Source organism: Pollachius pollachius, assembly GCF_949987615.1.
Source record: "Pollachius pollachius genome assembly, chromosome: 1".
NCBI lineage: Eukaryota > Metazoa > Chordata > Actinopteri > Gadiformes > Gadidae > Pollachius > Pollachius pollachius.
The window spans coordinates 21102150-21125282 of NC_136934.1; the positions used below are offsets into that span (position 1 = coordinate 21102150).

Genomic DNA, 23133 nt, shown 5'->3' on the forward strand with positions numbered 1-23133 from the left:
GGCCGGGGACGTGAACGACAGGTGTGATCAGGCAGTCTTTCAAAGACAGGTGTGATCAGTCTTTTAAAGCGCATCCGATTTGGAGAAGCGGCTTGGCCGCATCCATGGACGACCCGACGATCGATATGACTGAGCTTCCCGGAAAATTAACACTCAAGTGGGATCAGCCGAAATAAATCAGCCCGGCTCATCCGTCGGCTCTTTTCTCCGCCGGGCGGCGATGTCAGCTGCCCGCCAGAACCTGCACACGACAGGCGGGGGTTCAGCACCGGTGGAGCTGGACAGCGACTGCATGGAGCAGCCGGCGGTTGATCAGGCCAACACGACCGCACAGGGAACCGTAGGATTTCAGGGTCACTCGCTGCTACAGAACCGCTCCGGAGGCCTCGGAATGGCGTTGGAGGAGGAACTAGCCATGCTCACAGGGGAGCGGGACGACGAGGAGGAGTTACCTGACCCAGGAGCGCCCACGGTGGGCCACGATACGGACTTGTTGTCGCTCCTCCGGCAAAAGGAGAAAGACTTGGTTTTAGCTGCAAAACTCGGCAAAGCACTGTTGGAGAGGAACCAAGACCTAACGAAGCAATATGAGAAGATGAACAAAGATCTTAACGAAAAACTAGAGGTAAATAAAATCCTAAAGCGATGTTAATAGCGAAGCGTAGTTCTGTCCTAGGTCTATTATTCATAATTAGCTGGCCTGTGTGGGCCTTGAGTTAAAAATACAGACAAGATCATCAGAATCCCCCGAGTGGCAACATATTAGCCCTGTAGGCCTAAGTAAGTAGGCCTGTACCTACTCACAAACTATCTGCACAGCAAGGGACTCGTCATGTTGACCAAAGTGTTAATCTAACCGACATTTTCATCCGTCAATCAGTGAGTATGAGTCATGGGTCACCCGCTAACGAGTAATCACTTGAATAGAGTATTCTCTGTTATACAGCAACACTTTACTTCCTGTTGCATTGGTAACCTTCCTCAGCACATCCAGCACGTGTCTTAGGGTAGTGGTGGAGGACCCAGGTTGAGTCTCTCCTGGTTGTATCTATTGTACATCTGTTCAGCTGTCCACATCCACTCCCAATTAAGCTGCTTGCATTGCATTGGGGGGGGTGTGGGGGGGATTCCTGTTGCTGCAGAGCAGGCTGTTGTTTTCAAAACACACAAACAATGCTCTCCATCTGCTAAGCCTAGCCTTAATAATAATAATTAATAACCAGGGCTGCCCAGACATCTGGATATTGCTGGTGCAATACCTTTTGGACATGTTGTCCATCTTCTCATGTCCAGAGTCTAAAGACAACGTCTTTATGTTTTGAGCCCTGGAGTTGGATCCACATTCAATGCTGACGTTCGTTCTACACTGTGTACATTATTTCAAGAGCATACAGTCTCTAACACCGTGTGGTATAAAAACAAAAATATTGAGCCAGATGTTAACTCATTTGTTCCTCCAACAAATGTATGTGTAACTCTAGGCATGGCGTTGATACATCATGAGGACCATATTGGAGATAATGTCTCTGTCAAGGGACAATTTTAGTAAATGTTGGATAATGTGAAATGTATTTATCACAATTATAGTCTCAAAGGCCTGTAATTAAATCCAATCAAAACGTCTCTCTCTCTCTCTCTCTCTCTCTCTCTCTCTCTCTCGCTCTCGCTCTCGCTCTCGCTCTCTCTCTCTCTCTCTCTCTCTCTCACACTCTCTCTCTCTCTCTCTCTCTCTCTCTCTCTCTCTCTCCTCGCTCCCCCTGCCTCTCTCTCTCCCAAGCACCTGGAGCAGGAGAAGCACGAGCTGCGTCGGCGTCTGGAGCGGCGTGAGGGCGAGTGGGAGTGCCGAGTTGCCGAGCTGGAGACGGACGTCCAGCAGCTGGAGGTGGAGCTGGAGCGCCAGCGGCTGCAGCTGAGGGAGGCGGAGCGGGAGAGGAGCAGTACTGTCGGCCAGCTCTCGGAGCACAACCACCGGATCCTGGAGCAACTTAGCAGGGTGAGGGCAGGGGGGGCGTGGTTTCAGGTATGTGTGTGGGTGAGGGTGTTGTTATGGGTGGGTATGTGTATTTTTGTTTGTGTGTGTGTGTGTGTCTGTGTGTGTGCATGTGTGTGTGTGTGTGTGTGTGTGTGTGTGTGTGTGGCCTCTGGGTCACTCAGTTTTGCTCGGGTTGATCTGGATCACATGATGCTCAGCCAAGGGAGAAACCACCCCTCCCCCCACATCCCAGCACACATCACCACCATGTCCCACATCGCCCCCTCAATGCTCGCTGGAGCTGGGATGGTCCCAGCTCGTCAGAGTAGAAGTGGAAACCTGGTATCCCATGCTGAATCATTTTCAAATCTTGAGCTTATGCGATGTTAAGCTCTGCATCCTCGTCTGACCATTTGTGTTGCAGCGTGGGTATTAAAACAGGTGAACAAAATGGAAGGAAATCATCTATAAAGGAGAGGATGAGACACAAACTGCGATACAGAGAGAGAGGAGGGATAAGTAATTCAGTGCAGAGAGCTGAAAAGTAACAGACTGGGCTTTAAAGGGGCGACAAAAGAAAGACAAACACAAACAGACTCAAAGTTTAAGTAAAGCGGTGTACAGGTCACGTGACTATGAGGCATGGCACGGTAACTTCCTCTGCAAGTGATAGACCATAACACCTTTATTTTTGCTCTTAATATTTGTAAACACAATTTAATTAACACAAATTAACGGAAAAGGTGCCAAAGATAAGGATGCGTTAATGTCAGGTGTTCGCAAAGAGACTAGGCATTCTGTAAAGCAGCGTGATACCAGTTGGCAACTACCAAACAAATCATGGCAGACAAAGACACACCAGACTGGGTTGTCCATCTGATCACGGAGGTCACTGGCATTAAAGAATTGTTTAAACAAAGTTTTGAAGAACTGAACAAATGGATCAACGGGCTGAATAAAGAAACACGGGCCACCTTAAGCAGTAAAATAAACAACATAGCTTTGGTTGGCCTCGAGGAGGGGGCGGAAGCTGGCGATCCAGACAAGATGGTCGAGGGCATTCTGAGATATATTTTGGACTTAAAAGTTGATGACAGGGTCCCAGAAGTTGAAAAACAACATCCGAGTCTCCGTCCCCGCCCGGGACCGTCCGAACCTTCTCGCCCTTACCTAATGCGGATGCTTAGGTGGAATGACAGACAGGCTATTCTGAAAGCTGCGGGAATGAAGAAGGAGCTGAGCTGGAGAGGAGGACGCCTCCACGCATTTCAGGATCTACCCGTGGACGTCAAGAAGCAGCGAGCCAATTTTGCTGACATCAAGAAGAAACTGCGGGGCACGGACCTACGATATGGCCTGTTGTATCCTGCAAGGCTGACTGTCACCATCGAAGGGAATGAGCACATCTACAATAACCCCACAGACGCAGCCAACGACCTGAGGAGCAGGCTTCCTACTATTTTTTTTTAACATCCGCTGTGAGACGAGGTATGATTACATCAGCAAAATGTAGGCTTACCTTTGAATACCTTTCAACAGCCATTCTGTTAATACCATTGTCTTTCTGTCTTTGCTAAAGCGATTGAAATGCTCTGGTTAGACCATGAGCGCGCGTCATGAGAATTTCCGTGTGTAATGATGCAAGAGACGCACCCTTATCGTATTTTTATTAAGAGCGATTATCATTATCATCATCACAATTTATTGTAAGGTGGGGGTCTGATCACTGCAGCAAGGTCAGCTGTGCCTTTATATTAGTTCACGGAGAGGGAATGGACTTGAACGAACAAAAACAAATTTTTGTTTCTTATGTTCTTATTTATGGCCTTCTCCTGTCAGCAAATGAATGGGCAAAGTGTTTCAATGTATAAGAGGATACTATGACAAGTATTAAACTACTGAGTTGGAATGTAAAAGGGATTTCGCATAAAACAAAGAGATATAAAATAATAACACATTTGAAATCCCTTGAAAGGGATGTAGCAATATTACAGGAGGAGACACGTTTGAAGAATGCAGAAGAATGCAGAAGCTGTTAAGGTTCAGGTTTTTTCAGCTCCTTGTACAGGGGCCTCTAGAGATGTCAGTACTTTGATAGCTAAACGCTTATCTTTTAAGTTAACCCAAGAAATAGTGGACAAAGATGGCAGATTTATTATTATATCGGGTTTCTTACAAAACATAAAGTGCACTTTGGTGAATGTTTATGGTCCTAATATAAGGCAGGCTAAATTTCGTTCTAGACTAAATGTGATTCTATCAAAATGTTCTACTGATCCAATTTTTATGGGTGGAGACTTTAACCTGGTTAGCGATCCTGCAGTAGATAGATCTAGCCGCCCACTTCCATCTGGTAGGTCTCTCTCGGTAGCATTTAAAGAATTAAAAGAATCTTTGGCAATGTCTGACATATGGCGTGTAGTGAACCCTTAATGTGCGGGACTATACATTCTATTCTCATGCTCATAACTCATATTCAAAGATTGATTACTTACTTTTATCTCAAAATATAGAGGGGAATGTGAATGATAGCAAAATGCACAATATTATTATTTCAGACCACGCGCCTTTGTCAGTCCTCCTCTCTGTTTCCCAAAACAACCATAAAAATTAACATTGGAGATTTAACAACTCTTTACTCAACGATGAAGAGTTTGTGTCCATGTTAAAAGAGAAAATAAAAGAGTTTATTCAGATCAATCTAACTTCAGTGCCCTCAATACAAATAGTATGGGAAGCATTTAAGGCTACCTGTTGAGGATGGATTATTAGCTACGCCACAGCCAAAAAAACAGTTTAATTTTAGAGACTAAGACTTTAGAATCACAGCATATGCGGGATCCTAAGAATATAAGATAAAAAATGAAACGCTGATCTGTAAGGCAGAATTAAAAGCAATCATACATGAGGAGACAGCATTTGCACTGTTTAGACTTTTTGTAAAAGCACTGGTGAGGTCATTTACGAACAAACTAAAATCAATACAGTGTTCAGCGAATATTATTCAAAACTTTATCAGACAGAAGGTCCCATTAACGAGAAAGAGATGGAATCTTTCTTTCACGACATCTCCCTTCCAAATTTAAAAGAAGAGGAGAGAGAAAGTTTAGAGGCACCTTTTACAGAAATGGAAATATTCTCAGCTTTGAAAGCTTTCCCATCTGGGAAAGCACCTGGCAATGACGGCTTTACCATAGAGCTTTATAAATGCCTCCAACATAACTTATCTCCACTTCTTACTTTACTATTCAACAATATATTAACTAACCACTCAATGCCACCGACTATGTGCCAAGCAACTATCTCGCTCTTACCTAAGCCCGGTAAGGATCATTCTCAATTGACTAATTTCCGCCCTATAAGTATATAAATTTAGAGGCCGCCATTTCCTCATTGATCCATCTTGATCAAGTAGGATTTATTAAAGGCCGACTTGCCTCCAATAATATGAGAAGACTCTTCCAGGTAATGGCGACAGCCAGCACTCTACAGCATCCAGCCATTGCCATATCGCTGGACGCTGAGAAAGCCTTTGACAGGGTAGAGTGGCAATATTTGTTTTATGTTATGACAAAATTTGGTTTTGGACCAGTTATTATTGGCTGGGTGAAGGCCCTCTATAATAACCCTAGTGCTTCAATAAAAAAGAAAGGAACCATATCCGAACCTTTCCAACTCCTAAGATCTACCAGGCAGGGTTGTCCCGCCTCGCTATCACTCTTTATTTTATCCTTAAGACCTCTAGTATGTGCTATCCGAGCAGAGAGGATCCAGATTGGGGGTCATGATTTTAAAGCTAATCTATTTGCTGATGATTTGTTATAACTTTATCACAACCACATTAGTCAATCCCGCAGGTGATAAATTTATTGAGGTTTTTGGGAAGTTTTAACGGTATAAGGTGAATTTTATTAAGAGTGAAGCCATCCCATTAAATCCTATGACCTACTCATCACACCTTGGTTCAGCCCCCATTCAATGGAAGCCACCAGGTATGAGATATCTAGGAATCAACATTAAGACTCCCATAGAGGACATTTTTGATTTAAATTGCCCTCTCCTCCTTAAAACATTACGGAGGACATTAAGAGATGGACAGTTCTTCCAATTCCATTATGGGGCCGAGCAGAAGTGCTGAAAATGAATAATTTACCAAGATTATTATATCTTATATCAGCAATTCCTCTTAAATACCGTCTTTACTGGTTCAAAGAAATTAATAACTTGTTCTCAAAATTTCTTGTGGAGTAATACAAAAAACAAGAATCAGCTACAAAAGATTATTCAGACCGAGGAAAAGAGGCGGATTGGGAGTCCCAGATGTTTATTCTTATTATCTTGCTTATAATGCTAGGTTTCCTTTGTTGTGGGCCTATACAGGCCAGAGTGAGTTAGGGAGTTGGAAATGGGTTGAGGAAAATGGGTTTTTAGCCAACCAAGACAAATCTTTCTCCCTAAACGCTTTGTGGTTTTACCCTAAAACCAATTTGAAAATAGTCAATCCTCTTATTAAATTTTCCTGTGTGTGAGGTAGTAAAAATTATACAGAAACGTCTCCCTTTCAATGGAACTTACCATTATGCCCTATATGGAGTAACCCCGTATTAAAAGCGGATGGGAAAACATTAAAAAAACAAATCATGGAAACATAGAGGTATAAACCAAGTGGGTCAGATAATGATAGATGGTTATATGGTACCCTTTAATATCTTAAAAACACAATATGATTTAAAAGATGTCGAATTTTTTGCATTGTACAATTAAAATCAATTTTTGGGGTTATTTATTTCTAAAGAACCCATAGTACAGGATTTAGATCTGGACAAAAAACTGAGGGAGATTGCATAAGGGAGGAGAACAGTGTCAAGATCATACGAGTTGTTGACCACTGCAACCTTTGGCAGCCTATCCTCTATTCAACACAAGTGGGGGCAGGACTTGGGCATACCCCTGAGTAATGCACAGTGGGATACACTTAGCAAACACACAACAGCCTTATCCAAATGTGTAAGATATCAAATTCTTCAAATAATGATCTTGCACAGGGCATATATAACACCAAGCAGAAATTTAAAAAAAATGGACAAGTCCCTCTCCCATTTGTGTTGGCAAAGAGTTTTTGGAAAGATGTGATCTGTAACTTGTCTTATATTCTGAAAGTGAAAATACCACTCTGCCCACTAATTTGCCTTCTAGGCAGTAGAGTAGAAAATATCCAGTCAACTCTTACGCAACACATTAGAGCTTTAGCCTTTTTGTCGGTTAAACAAATCATCATGATGAATTGGAAAGTACAAAAACCAAATTGCTTCACCACTGACAATTGGTTAAAAGACTTAATTGATCTCCTGTCAATGGAAAAGTGCAACCTCGTTCCTCAATGATCTTGACCGTGGGGATGAAGGTCCCTGGATTTTTATAAGACTTTTTAAGACTGTATTTGAGAAACTGCATTTAAATTAATTTATTGAATATTATGTAATATTATTATGTAATATTATGAATATTATTTGTATTGTTTTGTAATGTCCTGTGAGTTTTGTTATCTTGTGAAGTATGTATATGTGGTTTGTGATTGTTTTGTTTGTGGTTTGTTCTGTTTTGTGTTTAAGAAATTAATTTAAAAAAAAATGAAATGCAAAAATCTTGAAGTAAATGCCGAAAGTCAAAGAAATGCTAAAGAGTGAATACTAAATGAGGGATTGTTTTCAGATCGTATGGTTTTCAATGCACCCAGGTTCTTAGTATGTTCTTGTTCAAAGAGTAATTTCCCCCTTTGCTAATTTGGTTTAGCCCCTAGGTCAAAGTTCACCGTCATCCTCATTGCTCTTTGACCTTAAGACTCCGCATGGGCACTAAACCTAGTAGAAAATATACTTAAAGTGACAGGATTCAGATCTGGGTTGACCCGGATTCATCAGCTCAATCGTTTTATTGATTAAGCTCTCCACCAGAAGTGGGTGGGTGGAGCAGCACTCTGGCTTCTTCTGATTACAGTGCCGTCCGCCAATCACTCAGTCTACATTAAGGAGGAACAGCTTCTGTGCAGCAGTCCGTGAAGCCAGGGTCCAACATTCAGGCCCGCTGCCTGGTCACTGCCCTTTGGCACAAGGTTCTGCCGGAGCACTGTGGCCAGAGAGTGACACTGCTGCTCTGTGCAACGTGTAACAATTCAAGAAGCTCCAAGCTAAGATTAACCTGGAAATATCTGTAGTCAACGATGATCCATAGTTATATAAATAATGTTATCAATTAAATCACATCTCATTACTGATATATTCTACAAAGGAAGAATGCTGGCCAGCCCAGTATTCTACCACTGCCATACTGGTATCTTACTATTGACACTCCCATAATCCCACCCATTCACGACAAACAGCCAGCCGAGGTGTGCTAGAAAGCTTCCTGCCTACTAACAGGGAGGGGCTTAAAGGTACACATCGTGTCTTTAAATATTACGACAGCTGCTCTGCAGGTTGTGTGCGGGGATATATAATGACACCTGTAGCACAGCTCCTTGTAACACCTGAACCAAAGGCTGACGTTGTAAAGACAAGCAGCATACTGCCCTTCTCCCCCTTTGAAGGTCTTCCTAGAAGTCTTCCTTTTCGTTGGATACCTGCAGGATTCCATAGCTGGCAGCTTCACTGGTGATGATGCCGTTGTGTTCCTACCTCAGTTCAGCTCAGAGTTCAGATCTGCCCTGCCATCGGTCTACCAGTCTTCTGTCTGTCTGCTGTCTGTCTGCATGGGTGGCTGCCTGGTTGAGGAGGAAAGCTGTGGTTCACTAGCATACTGCTGTAGAGTCTGGCAGCTGTCTCTAGTGTGTACTTCAGCTCAACGCCTCCTACTATATACCTTGTTGTTAAGCCAGCATAAAGGCAGCCACCCACCACCCTGCAGACCTGCTTACTCTCTGATCAAATCCAACGCAGCAACCCTCCTCCCCCAACCAACACATCAAAACATCTTACCATGCCTCCGAACCTATGTTGTTCTGACTGTAGACCCCGGCACAAGAAACGAGATCCTCAGTGTAATAAAGACTTGTTAGATGAGTGATATGGCTGGGCTGGGTGGCGCTTGGCTCCTAAACATCCTTGGGCCCTATTTCTCTCCATAAAGGGACCTTCCCAATGCGGAAGAGATATCCTGCAGCATTTATGACTCAGTGAAATGCATGGGGCCCCTTATTGCGATTGTTGGTCTGAATCAAATCGTGTGATTAATCACGTCAGGGCGGGCAGAGAGACCTGCTTGGTAATAAAGTTAACGAGGTCAGCCACAGTGTTATCCCTTTTTCAATTCTGTCACTCTCTTTATCGCTCTATCTCTCTTGCCCACCCTCCATGGCTATTTTCGTTAAATTAACACAGGGATTTGTGCCGTGTGTGTGTGTATGTGCGCCCACATGTGTTTGTGTGTGTTTCTGTGCATGCTTGTGCGAGTGTGTTTGTATGTGTGTATAAAGTAGAAACAAAGTGTGTAACAGCTCTTATACCTGTTGTGAATGTAAGCTGTGGGGGACTGGGGATGTATAGAAATACTAATGGCAGTACAATCCTAATCAGATCCTGAGAGGTTTACAGGAGCGTACAACAGGCATATCTGAAAGAAAAGAAACGTAGAAAAACAGAATCAACGGACGTCGCTAATGAAAAGGGCAATGCTTTGAGAATAAACAATTAGAATGATTTGAAGTACTGCCTGCTGTTTGGGTTTATCTTTAAATCCCCCTCTCTTCTAAGACCTTGTTGAGGCAGGGGTTATCAACAGGGGTGATCCACAGGAAGTGATGTAAAGGTGGCTAAAATGAAGGCCTAAGGAGATTAGGCCTTAATCCTGGGTAATAGCCTAGCCATATGCATTCAATCAGGGGCCACCACTCATAACCCACCAGCTAAATGGAGGGCTGGAGGCCTTCCCCCTGTTCCACTTGCCAGCGCTACGGTGTAGACCAGCACACTCGGTCACGATCACAGCTCCGGCCCCAAGACTACACCCTCCTCTTACCCATATATTGGGCACAGTGTTTCATTTATTTGTATATGTGTGTGTGTGTGTGTGTGTGTGTGTGTGTGTGTGTGTGTGTGTGTGTGTGTGTGTGTGTGTGTGTGTGTGTGTGTGTGTGTGTTTCTATTGTAAGTGCATTCTTGTGTACCTTCTATCCTGGTTTGTTCTTGTCTTGGCTTTGGTCTGGGTCTGGGTCTTGGACCTGGTCTGGTCAGGTTGTTAGGACGGCCAATCCCCTGTGCTCCAATCTGATCAGAAGGAGCTGATTGGCAACACATTGTTTTAATTACATTACATGCTTGCTCAGAGAATGGACCGCTGACTCAAGTGTTTGTGGGATCAATTCTCAATCTCAGGATGGACATTAGTGGTGTTGTATTAAAGCCCCGGTCTGGCCAACCTTTTAAACCCCATAGTGTCCTGTGTTTCGATGTACACCCGTGTTTTATACAGGGAACCGTGCACCTTTCCCTGCGTAGCCAACAGTGGCCAGTCCAGAAAGCATCAGTGGAGTAGTGCATTGTGGGTTGTGGAGGCGGAGAGAACGTGTTTTTGTAATGAAGTCATCTCGATGCCCGTTCTTCCTGAGTCTAGAACAACGCTTGAGGAAAGTGACTCAGGATAACACTCAAAACAAGGCGATCACATGTCCCAGCTCCACCAATCCCACGGCTCCCGTCCGGTTGCTATGACAACACACTTGTCGTTTGGTAGCATGGGAATCATTCGCGTCCCTCTCCTCCTCCCCAATCGAGCCCATCTCCGACACAATACAGATTCACAGAGCTGAGGCGTGCCAGCAGCCCAGCCAATCGTATTAATTGACTTCATGACTTCATGATTCTTCAGAAAGTGTAATCTCGATAGCTTGGAGAAGGGAGTGACATGGATGAGAATGTTTGTTTTCTCTCTATCTTCACTCTTTTCTTCCCTCAAGTGTTGACATGTGCTTTTAGCCTGAGTTAAGCTAAGCTAGCCTGAGTTAGGCTAAGCTAGCCTGAGTTAGGCAAAGTCACCACTCAGAGACTGTATACACCCCTTTTTTATAATCAATCCATGTTATATGAAATAGAGCTTTATTTTTCCGGATTGACAGGGTTGGCGTTTCAGAAATCCTAGAGGCAAGACAAGGTCCTTCTGACCCAGTTAAAGTAAATAGCACTTCTCTATATGGTTTAAATGTGATGTTCTAATCTAATTGGTTAAAGGCTAACAGCCACTTAAGTGTAAGTGAAGAGGAGACTAACTTTCATGGCATTTACAATGGAAGCATTCAGTGGGTGGGTAAGTAACAGTGTTGTTGCGATTGCAACAGGTCATTTTGTCAGACACACACACACACACACACACACACACACACACACACACAAACACACACACAGAGGAGGGGGGTTGAGTGGGGAGAGGGAGAGAGAGAGACCTGAGTCACCTAAGGCCTGGCACCCTGACCAAAATGTGCCATTCATGGGTCGATGCTACCTTACATCATCAGAGAGACCAGTGATAGGCCGCTTCAGCTAGGAGGAGTCCAAACCAACAGACCTTATTAGCCTCACAGCGCCCTCTATGGGCAGCGACTGGCAACGACATCAATCGCATTGACAGAATACACTATTGATTAAACGATGGCGATAAAATGTGTCATGTATTTCAATCACTCTGCAATAACAAAAGTTTTTTCTTTCACCATCTGAAAGATAACGCGTTCAAATCAAGAGCATCCCATTATAGGACGTGTTATATAGAGACAGGTTTAATAGTAATGTGGCTTGTAAACCGGTCTCCGTCTCCACAGAGCTATACACTGGTCTAACATTAAAATAAAAAAATGATCCCTACCTGGGTGTGAATGCTTGTAATTCACCATCTGCTTTCTAACTGTTACTGTCACTGCTTTGCATGCGCCCACTGTTGCCATGGCACTAATGATATTAACATGAGTGCCAGCTCTCTCTGTCGCTCTATGCTAATGATGTCCTGCCACCAGTATCTCTCTGCGTGGGCGTGTCCCACACGTAACCAGCAGTGGAGCAGTGGCCTGATCCTCCCCTGCCAATAGAAGGGCTCACAGGGGGCCGGCGCCCTGGATGTCACCTATAGGAGGAACAAATATTTTGGCTTAAGGGTGAGAAATATATCCTGGGAGTCAATCGGTGCACTGCTGCACTTCACAGGAACACTGAATCAACGGCGCCTGGTCAGGGCACAGTATGGTGCCCGGGGGGGGCGGGGTGCTGTTGGTGGTGAAGTGAGGGTGACTCACTGGGCACAAACAGTGTGTCAAATCTCACCCCTAGCAAGCACAGCGAGGGAGATGGCCAGAGAAAACACTGCTCTGGCTATGTGTGAATTTTTATGTATGTGTATCGGTCTACTTGTGTGTGCAAAACATTATCTTGTTGTTCTTTATCAGTATCAAATGAGTCAGATTGGAAAGCAACGACGAGTGGTGGGTGCCTAGTGTCAACGTTATTAGTATCTCCCCTGTATTCCTCATCCTTAACTGGGAAAAGAGCCCACTTGATAAATAGGGAGGCTTATTCACTTCATAACAGATGCACATTTTCAGAAATGTGTTGAACATCTCTTTTTCTCTCTCACTCTCTCTCTCTCTCTCTCTCTCTCTCTCTCTCTCTCTCTTCCCCCCCCCCCCCCCCCACAGGCTGCGGAGGTAGAGAGGCAGCTGTCCACTCAGGTCCATTCTTTACGGGATGACTTCAGGGAGAAGAGTGTGTCAAGCAGTCAGCACATGACCCGGCTGGAGAGTCTGCAGGTTGAGGTGAGGCTACGCTACTGTAAGGCTAAGCTACTGAGGCGACTCAGGCTATAACACCGTCCACACGGCTAATACTGTAACGCTAAGGCTACTGAGGCGACTCAGGCTATAACACCGTCCACACGGCTAATACTGTAACGCTAAGGCTACTGAGGCTACATCACCGTCCACACGACTAATACTGTAAAGCTAAGGCTACTGAGGCGACTCAGGCTACATCACAGTCCACATCTCTACATGGCTCTGGTGTCCAACTCTGATGACACTGGAGCCAGGGGACAGATGTACTGTACTGTACATGTCCTGTTGCCTAATTCATCAAGTATGATTTAAGAAATGTGATATAAGTTGTGTTACTGGCTGTTACTGTTGGTTGATTGGTAGGTTGGTCTAAAAAGCCTCTCATGCCTATACATCCACAGGTCCTTGGTCTAAATACAGCCTGAGCTCCTAATGACTAGTGTAGAATTCTTCTGTAAATGTGTGAAATAAGAACATATTTGTCATTGCGAAGTCAGCCTCCCTATTCCAGGCTAGTGGTACTCTGCTCTGATATACTCATACAGCACTCCTTCGAAGCTATGCTAAAACTAAATCCTCTTCTCCCATGCTGCCTGTCCTCTCCTCCCAACCACCACCCCCCTATGACCACTGAATGGGAGCAGCAAGGGTCAGAAGTGAGTGGGGACCAAACCACGCCTGAACCTATCAAAGTGCACGCTGAACGCATGAATCGATTATAAAACTCGTAAACAAGGATTGACCTTTCCAACGTGACCACTGTATTCCCTATTCTATATGGCTTTACGGTAAAGGAATGCATTAGAAAATCGATTGTAAAAGGACAAATTCATTGTGTTGGATAGTGGGCAGGGTAGTGGAGTAGTCTACCCACTCCATAACGATCTGTATTCACTCCTTAACTACTAAATACTAATGGTAAATAATATACACTAGAATCTAGATAATAAACCATTCATCATTCGTTTTTAGCAATTTAGTAATTGAGTTAATAAATTGCTAAATTAAAAGTATAGATTTTCATGTCTCTCAAGGTATCCTATACATTTTTTCAAGGTTAACTGATTACACAGTACTCATGGCACCATCAACATGGTGCTGTGATGTTCCATCCATTGATATCATGTTATCATTCCAAATAAACCGATAAACAAGGTGTGCTGGTGTGCTAACGATTGATTATGTCTTAACTCACTGGTCTAATCCTTGTTTCCTGAGTCTGAGCATGAGTCTCGTGTTTTGTCGTGCTGAGCATGTGAGCATGTTTCTACAACACCGGGGACCGCCGTGAGAGTCCCCTGCTTACCTGTTCACAAATCCACAGTGTCCTCCTTTCAAATCCAACGTGACTTGTCCCAAAGTGGACCAGGAAACACCCACACTGCAGCAAACGTCTGCACTATAAACAGACTGAAAAGGGCTATATTTAGCATTGATGCCGCATCATCTAAGGGGTTTCTGTCAGAGCAGCGTCGCTCCTCAATGAGGACGATGACATGAGTGTGATACTTTTGGTTTACTCTCCGGCAGAAATAAGGATCAAATACACCCAATTAATAAAGAGGAGCACTCCAGGTCGAGAGCTTGCTGTGAAAGGGCTGGCTGATAAACCTTGCAGGCTGGGAGAACGTCCTCTCCCACTGATGCGCAAAGTAGGCTACCAGATGTAGGTCAACAGCAACGAGGATTAAAACAGAAATGAACACCGAGCGATGTCAGTTTATTGGGGCAGACTGCACAACACGCTAGAGTGTTAAATAACTCCCTTCCCGCATGACAGTCATGTCTTGTGCTGTCGTCAACTGTCGTAGTTGTCTGTCAGACTCAAGACGAGCTCAGGCCCGTCGGACTCGAAGGTGACACACTGAGCTGGCTTGCTTTTGTTTTCTGGATGTTGTCTACTTGTCATTTCTTTGTGAATCATAGCGTATCCCACCGGGCACTGCCGCCAGGGACTCAGGAATCCTAAGAAGCCTAGCCTTCTCATCACCTGACCTCACATTCTGTTCTGCAACACGCCCACAGCAATTTCAGTGGGCGGGGTTACTAGGCTTGACAGACGCCTTCAGCCAATCAGCATGTGACGCCATCGCTGTGCACTGTTCACAGTTTTGCCAGGGGCGGCCTGTATTTTGACATCATCAACTAAGGCACAATCCCTGATTGGCCCCCGATTACGTCATTTCAGGAAATCAATGTGGGCGGCTAGCTGTCCAGACTGATCCTTGAAGTGAAACAGGATGTGAGGTCACTTGATCAGGACGGACTTTAGGCTGTCCCGCGACGGTGGAGCCAGTGGGGCCAGCAAAATGATTGCAGGCCCAATTAGGGTGAGCAGCCAGGGTCTGAAAAATAGTGAGGGGGGGGGGGGGGGGCAGCTTCCGCACGCACCACCAGATGTCAAGAACAGCCCACACAAAGTAACAAGTCTAAAACTAAATTAGATTATTTCAAACAGTTTAGTCCAGAAAAAAAGGGCAGGGGTCCAGAATTAAGCGACCTCATAGCTGGCGACGGGCCGTGTCTGCAGCCCCCCGCCTCACGTCTATGTTTGCTCCCAAAAACAGTTGTTCCCCTTCTCCTCCTCCTCCTCCTCCTCCTCCTCCTCCAGATCACCCTGCTGTCGGAGAGGAAGATGGAGCTGGAGCGGCGCGTGAACGCCGTGTTGGGGGACAACGAGCTGCTGCAGAACACCATGGACCACCAGCGGGAGAGGACTCTGATGCTGGAGAAGCAGTGTCACGAGAAGGACCAGCAGGTACCCCCCACAAGCACCCCTCCCTCCGCTCAACACCTGTGGGCCCCTATCCGATCACTGCTGCTTCGGTTCCAGGCTCAAAGTATAGGGGCAGGCGAGTATAATCATACGGAATCTGACCCAGTGCGTGTGTGCGTGCGTGCGTGCGTGTGTGTGTGTGTGTGTGTGTGTGTGTGTGTGTGTGTGCAGCTGCGTCAGAGTCAGCTGGAGCTGCGAGAGGTGAAGTCGTCCCACAGGCTGCTGAGCGCCCGGCTGGAGGAGCTGGTGGACGAGCGCAGCCTGCAGGGCCTCAGCCACCACCCCTCCAGCCTGCTGTGCGAGATCGAGCAGAGCATGGAGCAGGAGGAGCAGGAGCAGGAGAGAGAGCAGGTCGGAGCAGCAGCCCCGACACCTGCACCACGAACACACACACACACACACACACACACACACACACACACACACACACACACACACACACACACACACACACAGACATAAACACACACAGACACACACACACACACACACACACATACACACAGACATAAACACACACACAAACACACACAGAGACACACACACACACACACAAACACACACACACACACAGACACACACACACGCACACAGACACATACACACACACACCTCACACACACACACAGACACACACACACACACACACACCTCTCACACACACACAGACACACACACACATAAACACACACACACACACAGACATGCACACACACACACCTCACACACACATAAACACACACACACACAGACACACACACACACACACACACACAGACACACACACACACACATACGCACATAAACACACATCCAAATACACAAATTCTTACTAACAGCTTCCTCCCTGTGTGTGTGTGTGTGTGTGTGTGTGTGTGTGTGTGTGTGTGTGTGTGTGTGTGCGCGCGTGCAGCTGCGTGTCCAGCTGTGGGAGGCCTACTGCGAGGTGCGCTCCCTCTGCTCCCACCTGAGGGGAAATGACCTCACAGACTCGGCCCTCTCCACCGACTCCTCCATGGACGAGTCGTCAGAGACCTCCTCCGCCAAGGACGTGCCCACGGGGAGCCTCCGCGCCGGCCTGCTGGAGCTCCGCCGGCTCACCCAGAACCTGCTGGACGGCAACGAGTCCACGGTAGGAGTGGGTCCCTTCATCAGAGCTCCCTACCGCACAGGGCCAGGGCGCTTCTGATAGCGAGCTACACGGGGGGACGTATGGATCTACGTGGATGATTTAGGAGCTGGGGTTATGACTCCAGAGCTACGTACCGCACAGGTCCAGGGCGTTTCAGTGAGCTACAGGTTAGACGTGTGAATGACCCCCTTGCTTTTCGTTGGATGACGTACAAGCTAGGATTATGACTTTGTGGCAATTTGATTGAGACGTGGTCGCCTTGGTTGCAAAAACAGACAACAACAGGCAGGTCGTGGGCTAACATGGGGGTAACATGGGGATAATTCACAATGGCAAGGGCAAGGGGGAGGGTGGAAGTCCAACGTAAAGTCCGCCCGGACCGGGGTAGGTTTCCCGGGAGGCTTTCAGGGGTAGACTGGAGGCTGGGTGGACAACAAAGGAAACAGGGGTGAGACACGCTGGGCAGCGCAAACAACAGGTCGCCCTCTCCAACTGTCTCAACTCTTATACGGGGGTTCCTTTTCAGGGCCACTCGCACTCCCTCGAGGGGAGAGGTTCTCTCTGCCTTTGTCTCTTCTGGCCTCATGGCCGGCAGGTGTTCCCCACTGGCAATCATGCAGCCGGTGTGCTGGATGATGCTGCTTGTCAATGATTTCGCCCAGTGTCTGTCTTTTGAAGAAAGGCCATTGTCCATGGCACTGAGCATCTAGACCCTGCACAGCTTCATTAGAACTCCGTACTGCACCCGTCCAGGCAGGGACTCATTATAGACTTGATGGGAGACACGTGAGACTTCTGCACGACTCCACTCCCTTTCATTTGGTGTCGCCACGTGAGGTCCGAGCTCAGCTGATGACTTGGCGACATTCCACCACCAGAGATTTCTTCTAGACAACAATCTATCACCAGTCGGTCTCAATTTAATTTAGTGAACAGAACTTCCAGAAATAGTTTTGACGATGTTTGTCCATCTCTCAAACAACCGTTTCCGCCTGTTAGGACAGACAAAACCTCTCTCTTTGCATCGAAATCTCACAACCATTTTAAATTCCGTCATTTGAGATCTTAGGGAGATTCAAAACACTTCAAGGCCTAAGCGTTGAATACACAAAAAATGTATACATTACGATAAATTCACAGTGCACACTTATCTTACCCAAGAGCTGCACGTTATCTGGTCAGTGGAGAGGCAGGTATTTATTTTACTGCTCTGCGGTAGGGCTATACTATTCCGTAGTGCGACATCTAGCCTACTCACGTGCATGTGCGTTTGCACGTGCACGTGTGACGCATCCCACTGCCGATTCTCCACACAGCAGAGAAAGTCTGTAGGGCTGCCATCAGTCTTGTCACAACACTAAAGCAAAGCAGCACAGATCTAAAAATATTCCTTCTTTTTTTCTCTACATTAAACTTTGCAGTGGGTTAATCAAAGCTAACCCGCTGCGGCGTATCGTGTAGAGATTATGGGTGCAGAGCAAGCCTTCCTACTTTGTATTATTCTCCCATTCTTTTATGAACTTGCACAACATGGTATGTCTAGAAGGCCTACATTTTCTTATTAAAGTTCAGCTACTTGTGAGTGTGAGTTATTTGATTCCCTAACTCTTGATGCCGATGTCTAAGAAAAATATAAGATAGAACTGAACCTGCCAGGATTCAGCCTGCCTAAACATATAGGACATACCGGTGATCTTTAGTCCTCCACGACACATCTCTAATTCAGAGGGTCAACATCTGCTGAATCCAATATGTTTCTATGTTTCTTCTAACAAAAGGCGTTCAAACTAGGTGAGCTGCTATTATGAAGTGTGATTATTTTAATACACCACCACCGCAGTGCTGATACATTTGACTTTCAGTTTTGATGTGGGGATGTTCCTGCTGGGAGATCATTACTGTAAAACTTGTCGAATGCGTGGGGAACTCCGCCAGCCTACAGCCTAAAGCCTACAGGGTCTTCACAACAATAATGAATGCTCAATGGCGCAGTCACTTGAATATTTTATATTTTTAAACAGTAAGAACAACTTAAGGGCTTCTCATCCACCCAGCGCCATTTCAGCAGACTTATTTTACCAGGAAGTCATTTTGCATGGTAGGTTAAATGTCAAGTGTGGACGTCAGACCTTTGGTCCGATATGACGCATCGTCACGAAAGTCGTATTGAAGCAACAAGTGTGACCAAGGCTTCCTGGTTTTTACTCCACTCCCATGTGACCTCCGGCGGGTTCTTAGGTCCCATACTGAGGCGCTGTGTGGGATTGGGGTCCCGCTCTGGGGTGTAACGCAGAGGTAGATGTAGCTAGAAAAAATGATTTGCACATGCGCAATCCTTTATGACCCAGTACGTATGAACCATATCTGTGAACGGATGTCGTTCTTTCATTCTTCGATTTGGGCATGTGCAAATGAACGAACCGACTCGAAAAGATTTGTATGTCTGAAGGAACGAGATCCGAAGACCCGAGTCCGAAAAAAGATCTGAATTTCCCATCACTAGTGCCACAATGCTGTACTTCGCTTACGTCACACTACCAGGGGTAAAGAGGGCCGTTCCTCGCTCCCTGTGTTGACATTCGCCTGATGCAGGATATCTGACAGCGCCGAAAAAGCACCTGAATGTATGTAGCCTTCTTAAAAGAATCCTTGGATTATTAATATTCCTTCCACCAAGCCCCAGCCCCTTCCAGCCATTGAATCTGATTAAAAAATGTATAACATTTTAGTAAATTAGTTGATTTCTTGCAAATGTTAATACAAAGAATCGCTACGAACAGTTGCAATTAACAAAAGACAATTTAAATAGATTTGCATCTCCATAACATCCTCCTCCTCGTTTGCATGTGGGGTGGGATGGAGCCAGGGCCTGACTGGTGCTGAGAAGCAGCCCGTCAGTTGACCTTGAGTCAGCTAATACATTTATCATTTGATTAAATCATTCTTCATCATTCTCCTACCTAGAGCGGTCCTGTGACCGCCTGCCGTCCTGTAACCCTCCCAAAACCCCCAGAAAGCTGTGTGCTCCTAACGTGGTGTCAAACGTCTTTCTTCTTCTGCGTTCTCCCGTTGTTCAGGGCTCGAGGCGGAGCGACGAGGAGGCTCTGGAGGAGCAGGGGAGGAAGATGGGGGAGGAGCTTAGGGAAATCAGGGATCTGTACGACGCCGAGAGAGACAAGACGATGTGCGTTGAGGAGGAGCTTCTGCGACTACACAGCCAGGTACGCTGCCGCTACCCTGCACTCACCGAGAGCATCTCTCAGGAACAGAGCTCCACTGATCGCATCAGCTGCGTTGCCCTCTCTTGTATCTGTGTTTTGGTCAAAATTTGGTCACATTTGTCTCTAAGTAAGCTATATATCATTGTCAGAGAATCTCACTTTAGTGTGAGGAAAGTGTGTTTAGGTCATAGCTGTATACGTCGTTGGGTTTGGGTTTGCATCATTCCCAACGTAGATGCAGTGAGCAGCCACCCATATTTATCCAACCTTTGAAGGGGGGGGGGGTTATATTGACTCATTGAGACATCCCTCAGCAGGATGCTTTACCCTTACGTGCACCTTTATGTGAACATCGTAAGTCCTTGTAATTGCTAAAGTGGTCAATTGAATGTTGACCTACCAGAAACACGGCACCTGCCATGTGTCTGACGGTCTGCCTGTCTGTCCCGGTGTGTCCTGCAGATGGCGCTGCTCTCTTTGGAGATGCGCTCCGTCCAGGAGGAGAGCGAGAGAACGAGGGCCATGTCGGCGGTCCTGGAGCCCAGCGAGCAGCTGCTGAGTGCCATACGGGACCGGGACGAGGCCATAGCCAAGTACGGACCCCCTGAGAGGGATGAACCTCATCAGGATGCCAGTTTTAATTCTTTGCACTGTTCATACAAATTGGAATGCAAGCCTTCAAATGATATATCTATACTATATATTTTATATTAATACATGTATATGTATTATTATTATTATAATTATATGTATATATATTATATCTACATGTTTGTAGGATATTTGGTTTCACTATTGACCATCTAACTTCATTCATACAGTTTAGGACAATTCAGGTATTTTGAACATTGAGCCCTCTTTCTGGTTTGTCAAGGATGAAATAGATTGCTTAACACCGAAATTTTGAATGTTGGTCCTGTGTCGAGTATTTGGCTAATTTCGAATCGCCCTTGCCTGCTTCACAATGGCTGGCTATGTGTGGTCAAAAACACCCCTAAACATTCGTTTTCAGAAATGGGAAACTCATCGAGTGGTTAGTGGTGTTCGTTGATGTTCCTAATCAAGTATCGTAGCGAAATACAGTTTCTGTCGCGTTTTACTTGGCATTTTGTAAATCAGCATTTTGTAAATGAAACGGAAACCGGACGGGACCGGAAACGGAAAGGGGGTTGGTTGTAGTCTTTTCTCTCGGTTCTAGCCCTACTGTTGATACGGAGAACTGAGCGAAAAGACTCATTCATTTACAAAATGCAGTTTTACAAAATGCCAAATAAAACACGACAGAAACTGTATTTCGCTATGATGCTTGATTAGGAACATCAACGAACACCACTAACCACACGATGAGTTTCACATTTCTGAAAACAAACGTTTAGGGGTGTTTTTGAATGCCCATAAATAGCCATTGTGAAGCAGGCAGAGGCGATTCGAAATTAGCCAAATACTCGAGACAGGACTAATATTCAAAATTTCGGTGTTAACCACTCAATATCATCCTAGACAAACCAGAAAGGGGGCTCAATGGTCAAAATACCGGAATTGTCCTTTAAGTGTTTTCTAGTATACCTCTATAAAGTAAAGAGCATTGCTTACCGGCAGCACAGAGTGACTGAGGAGTCAGGAGTGCTGAGCCCGCTGTGTCTGTGCCTCTGTGTGTCCAACAGGAAGCAGGCTGTGGAGATGGAACTGGCCAAGTGTAAAATAGACATCATGTCTCTCAACAGCCAGCTGCTGGACGCCATCCAGCAGAAGCTCAACCTTTCGCAGCAGCTGGAGGCTTGGCAGGTGGGTCAAAGGTCAAAGGCGAAAGGCCCTTTAGGTTGCAATGCAGAGCAAAAACAATTAAAAACTAAATTAAATTAAACGAAAAACTAGTTTTGTAGCTAGAGTTGAATTGATTTATATTAAATCAATTGACAAATGTTTCACAAATGAAGGCATTCAGGTTTTGGGTAGGTTAAGTCAATGAAAACTAATTAGTAAAGTAATTATGCTGTTCCTTGGCCGAATCTAAATTGAACTGCCCCAGCACTAGATCATCTCTGTAGCTGCTACTACGGCCAACAGCAGTCTTAGCTATGTTTGTTTTGATGATGACATTGTGTCTGTTTGTGTGTCCCTTGTTTGTTTTCTACCACACCTGTAACTAGAAGATCTTTCCTCTCTCTTTTCCCCGGACACAGTTTGCCTCATCAGGGCTCTTTACTGTGTGGCTCTTGTGGTTTCTGATCTAGTGGCCTTTCTCAGCTTCCGTACCACTCTTTCTACCCCCCCTGTGGTACCCACTCCCCCCCCCCCCCCCCCCCCCCCCCCCCCCCCCCCCTGCCTTAAGAGGTGAGCCGTCTCGTGCGCTCGTCACCGTTGCACAAATGCTACCGTGTCCGTACGCTGAGCCATTCCATGCTATGGTCACGCGACTGGAAACGCTCATGTATGCCGCCTGTCCAAAAGAAAAGCTTCACCATTAAAACATCATCAAGTCACCGGTCCTCTCCAGACACCGGCACCCAGCATCTCCTCTCCCAACGTCGCCAACTCCATCACATCACACCTCCACCGCCCACACTTACATATAACATCAACCCCCTCCTACCCCAGTTCCCTCAGTCTCCTCCCCAAAAATACAAACACCCCCCAACCTTGCACTACCTTTCCCTTATCGTCCCCCTCCCTCCTACATTAACACCCTTCGACCCCTTCGCTCACCTCCACATACTGTCAACATCCTCCGAAGCTCACAGTCACCTCTATGAACATTGATTACCCTCTGCCCCCACCGTCAACCGCCTCCGACCAGCTCAGTCACCGCCCTACGTGTTCCCCACCCCAAACATCAACACCCCCCGACAACCTCAGTCCCCTCCATGTGCCGTCAACTGCCCACATGCCCACATGCCAGACACGCTTCTTCTGTCCGTCCAACGTTCTGAGTCCCTCGCTCCCTCACACACACACCTCACCTATCTCTCTCTCCCTCTCTCACTCTCACTCGCTCTCTCTCTCGCCTCTCGGCTCCCGCAGGACGACATGCACAGAGTGATCGACCAGCAGCTGATGGACAAGCATCAGGACGAGTGGCGGGATGCTCCCATCGCCACCTCCAGAGTCCCGGGGTCCAGTGGCGCCGGCCGGTCGCCTTCCTCCTCCTCCTCTTCCTCCAGGAGAGTGCACCGTCGCTCAGAGGAAGACAAGAGGCTCTTCTCTTTCTTTAAGAAGAACTGA

At 46.2% G+C, this 23133-nt stretch overlaps 1 protein-coding gene across 1 annotated transcript; it reads left to right on the plus strand.

Moving 5' to 3' along the window:
* Nucleotides 1-220: 220 nt before the first annotated feature.
* Nucleotides 221-23133, plus strand: bicdl1 (BICD family like cargo adaptor 1; the record flags this gene model as incomplete). The annotated part of the gene is made up of 10 exons (XM_079755066.1): nt 221-625; nt 1778-1993; nt 12648-12764; nt 15394-15540; nt 15730-15909; nt 16472-16690; nt 19768-19911; nt 20374-20504; nt 21576-21696; nt 22933-23133. 10 exons carry the CDS (start codon nt 221-223, stop codon nt 23131-23133), a joined length of 1881 nt encoding a protein of 626 aa, XP_079611192.1.